Source organism: Penaeus japonicus, unplaced genomic scaffold, assembly GCF_977035675.1.
Source record: "Penaeus japonicus unplaced genomic scaffold, GWHDUDI00000001_assembly GWHDUDI00000015, whole genome shotgun sequence".
NCBI classification, from domain to species: domain Eukaryota; kingdom Metazoa; phylum Arthropoda; class Malacostraca; order Decapoda; family Penaeidae; genus Penaeus; species Penaeus japonicus.
In genome coordinates, this window is record NW_028234417.1 from 15,953,988 (window position 1) to 15,958,987 (window position 5,000).

General features: G+C 22.3%; 1 protein-coding gene across 1 annotated transcript in view; it reads right to left on the bottom strand.

Moving 5' to 3' along the window:
- LOC122250884 (protein SCAI) overlaps nucleotides 1-5,000 on the bottom strand; it is a 48,499-nt gene that overhangs the window by 20,393 nt on the left and 23,106 nt on the right. Inside the window, 1 exon segment of the mRNA XM_086544219.1 lies at nucleotides 1,334-1,434. Within this exon segment, the coding sequence (XP_086400345.1) occupies nucleotides 1,334-1,434 (101 nt within the window).

Sequence of the window (5,000 nt, forward strand, 5' to 3'; positions counted from 1 at the left end):
TCTTCAGAACTACAGAAGATGCGGCTACAGCTTCAAAATCCATGAAAGAGAGAGAGAAAAGGAAAGAGGAAAAGAGAGACAGGAAGAGAGAAAGGGAAATGAGAAAAGAGTGAGAGACAGGAAAAGAGAGGGATGGCTGGAGGATGCGCAGGAGAGAGGGTGAAACAAAGGAAGACAAAAAAAAGAAAAGAAAAGAAAGAATCCAGACAAAAAGAAAGGTTAGGTTTGAAGTATGTATTATATTTTTCCTGGATGGAGTAAAATAAATGCTTGGACAGATGGATGGACAGATGAGTCCAGTATCAAAATAATGAACACTTTCATTTTTCTTGGACATCTACTGCACCCATTCATCAAAGCAGTAAAGACCTATTCCCCTAATTAAGCCTAGAGCAATGGTAATATCCATCCTCATTTCTGTTACAATCACCTTCATGCAGGTTACCATCACCCAACATGTCACCATTGATAATGGCACCAAAACCATGGATACTACTATGTTCATAATCACCTATCCATCGACTCACTATCATCATCATCACCAACCGTAGGGCAGATAGCATCAAGGCCATCACTTGGAGGAGAGCAAGCTGAAGCCAAGTCCTCCCTATGTATGTTGTGAAAAGCCCTCAATTGTTCACACCTTATGGGCCGACTTTTCTATAGTAACTGTTACTATTATGGTCATACATTGTTGAACAAAAGAATGATCAGGTAACGGTAATAAATATAATATAAGAGAAGTGAGTAAGTTATGCTGCATGATTAAAAGCATGGCTGTCTGCATTCCACTAACTATTTAGTTAGTGACAGAGTCACCAAATGCTCAGTGCTATTGGCTGAGGCAAGGTGTAGGTAATTAATTGGATGCTGTGATTGGCCACTCCCATCTTGCTTACTAGTTGAATAGTTGCACTATCTAATTCCCTCTCCCAAGTCTGTCTTCATGTGGATTTGAAGTAACAATATAATTTCATAGGACTCTAAACTCCAAACCCATCTTGTAAAGAGCATGGCTGTAAATACTAGCACCAATTAAGTCCTAATTTTGCAAAGTTAATATGGGTGTGCCTTCCATCAAGGGACACCTTAATTCAAACACTTATCCAGTCATTGCACTCATTAGTTCAGTTTTAAAAGTAATTTTGAAACTAAAAAAAAGTGTGTCAAATGTAAAATTAGCAGTGGTAGAAGAAATAAAAAGCAAAATAAGCAATATTGGTAACAACTCAGCATTACTCATATTCCAATAAAAATCCATTGACATGCATTAGTTGCCTTACTAAAAATAACACTATAAGCGCCATCTTTTAAGCACCAACAGCCAGCGTACCTTAAAAGCTCTGTGTGCCCTTAACACTGTAGAGCAGAAGATGAAGCGCAGAGTCAAAAGTCTCAGGAAATCATCACCAAAAAATTGAAGAAAAGATGGATCTGGAATATGTTTCACTAATGAAAAATATGTCTAATCATCAGTATCACACATTATTGTTTTTGGTGCAGAATTCATGAATGTCTGTTCTAAAAATTAGACAAAAATTATGTTGTCTCATGTAACAATTAATCTCATATCAGAATCTCACATAAGTCTGACAGAGTGCCAATTTTCACAGATCAGATAATGCATAAATTCATTAGTATATGACTTTCTAGCCTCATAGCACAAATGCCTCACAGCTTACCTGATTAGTTGGTTAAGCTACTTATCATATATTTTCCCTCATATATATAGTCACATCATTGTTTTTGTAGGCTTCATTAAAATTAAAGAATCACTGGTCAGCAATTTTACAACCTCCATTATAAAATGTAAAAATTTTCTATTCAAGAACTTTGGCTTTAAAGTAAAACAAGGTTAGCAGCTAGATTCAGCCAAGGGACTGAAATCATCTTACTGCATCCACCGTTACCAAAAGTTATAGGACTTTTAAGTGGCAAAAAGCATAAGTCTCATACTAACTGCTGTATGTAACCTTATAATATAGAATTGCATGAATAAAATAAGAAATGTTCTTAGCTCAATTCATCTGATCATCATTTGTTCCATCCATTCACTGTTAAGATGGATATGACCTGTCATCAGTTCATAGACACAGCCTCTACTCCTCATGCAATGTGAAACTGGTAACCCTATCTGCCACACACACAGGCACACAGGCACAGGCACACGCACACGCACACACACATACACACACACAAAAATACAGACACACATTTATAAGCATAAATACACAAACCATATATATGTAAATCTATATATATATATATATATATTATATATATATATATATTATAATATATATATATATATATATATAACTATATATACTTATATATAATACTGACATAATATACATGATACAACATTACATTACTATCATACATATATATTTCCTATACATATATTATACATATACTTCCATATACAATACATATATAGTACATATACATATATATACATATACATATATGTACATATATTATATTTACATATATATATATCTACATATACATATATTATATAACCATATAAAATATATCATATTCATATATATACCATATAAATATATCATACATATACAGATATTTACATACACTCGTATATAAATATAGATATATATATATATATATATATATATATATAATTATATATATATATATCATATGATATATTTATATACACATATATATTTAATATACATATACATATATATATAACATATATATATATACATTCATATACTATGAATATATACATAATGCATTTATATTATATATATAGTATATATATATATATATTTATATATATATATTAATATTAGATATATATTATATTTATAAATATATATATTATTTATTATACATAATTATACACCATATAAATATATATATATATATATATATATATATATACTATTATATATATATCAAGATATTATATAGAAATATTTATATACTCATATATTATTAAATATACATATACATAATATATATACTATAAATATATATAACATATACATATATTGATATATATACATAATGTATATATATATATATATATAATATATATATTTTTATATAGTATAATGAAAATAAATTATATATTTACATTTAAATATTATAAATATTATATAAATATAAATTTGTGCATGTGTATATATATGTATATAAATGCATAATATTTATATATATATTAATATTTATATATTTATATTATTTTATATAAATATATTTATCCATATATATAACAATACATAAATTCATATATAATCTCATATATATATAGTATATATATATATATATTTATATTATAAATATAAATATATATATTCAAATTGTTAGTTATATATATTATACTTTATCATTTACATAATATAATAATTATATTTGTACATTATACAAATATTATCAAATAAACAATAATTATACATCTAAATATAAATAACTATAACTAATATATTATATATATATTATTAAATATATATTATATTTCATTTATATTTTTTACAATATATAACAATTTTTTGTAATATTTAATATATATAATACATATTTATGCATATATATATATATATATGCTTATATATATATATATATATATATATATATATATATATATATACAAATACATAAATACATATATATATATCTATATAAATAAATAATATATTTAGTATAATATATATATATATAATATATATTTCTATATGAATACATTTATATTTTTTTCATATAAAATCTATATACATATATTTGTACTTATACATATATATATATACATAACACATATAATAATACTATTACATATAAAACTATAAATTTACATTATATATATATATCTATTTAATAAATTCTATAAATATCTACATATTAATATATATATACATAGAATACAATGCATGTTGTAATATATACTTATATCTACCAAACATATATTAATGGCATATATTATGTTAAATATATTTAAAGAATTACATATTATAGATATATTTATCTATATATTATATTGTGTCTATATATATACATAAACATATATCTTTATATATTAATATTATATATATTTATATATATTATATATGATTTTATAAGTACATATATTAAAGATATATGTTATATATGGATAGGGATATATATAAATATCTATATAAATATATATATTATAATATTATATATAATTTATCTATATTACATATATATTTATATGTACATATTTATACATTCAAATATATATATGGAATGTATATATAAATTTATATATATATATATATATATATATATATTATATATATCTATACATGTATATAACTAAATAAAATATATGTACTATATATAAAGACAAAAACATATATATAAAAATATGTATCTATATATGGATAAATATATACATAATACATATATATATAAAATAATATATATATCTATATATATATATATATATTATGTTTATCTAATATATGTACAGGTGTGAATATATATAAGATATATGTATATATGGATATGGATATATATATATATAATAAATATATATCTATATATAAATATTAAATATATTTATATATACCTAATATAAATATAGGTACATATATATACATACATCTATATATATATATAATATATAGAAGATAAAATATAATATATATACATATATATATGTAACAACATGTATATAAATACTTATTCTATAAATATAAATATATATTTATCTGTAATATATATATGGACATGTATTTATATATATATAAATATATATAATATATATATATCTATATATAAATATTAAATATCATATATAAGCATATAAAATGCATATATATATATGTATATACAAAACTATTATTATCTATAGTATATATACACATGTATTATATGTATATTCTACACACATTATATTATACATATATATAAGTATATACATAAATCTGTATGTATAGATATGTATTATACACATTATTTATAGTATATTAAACACACAACACACACACATATATATATCTATATAT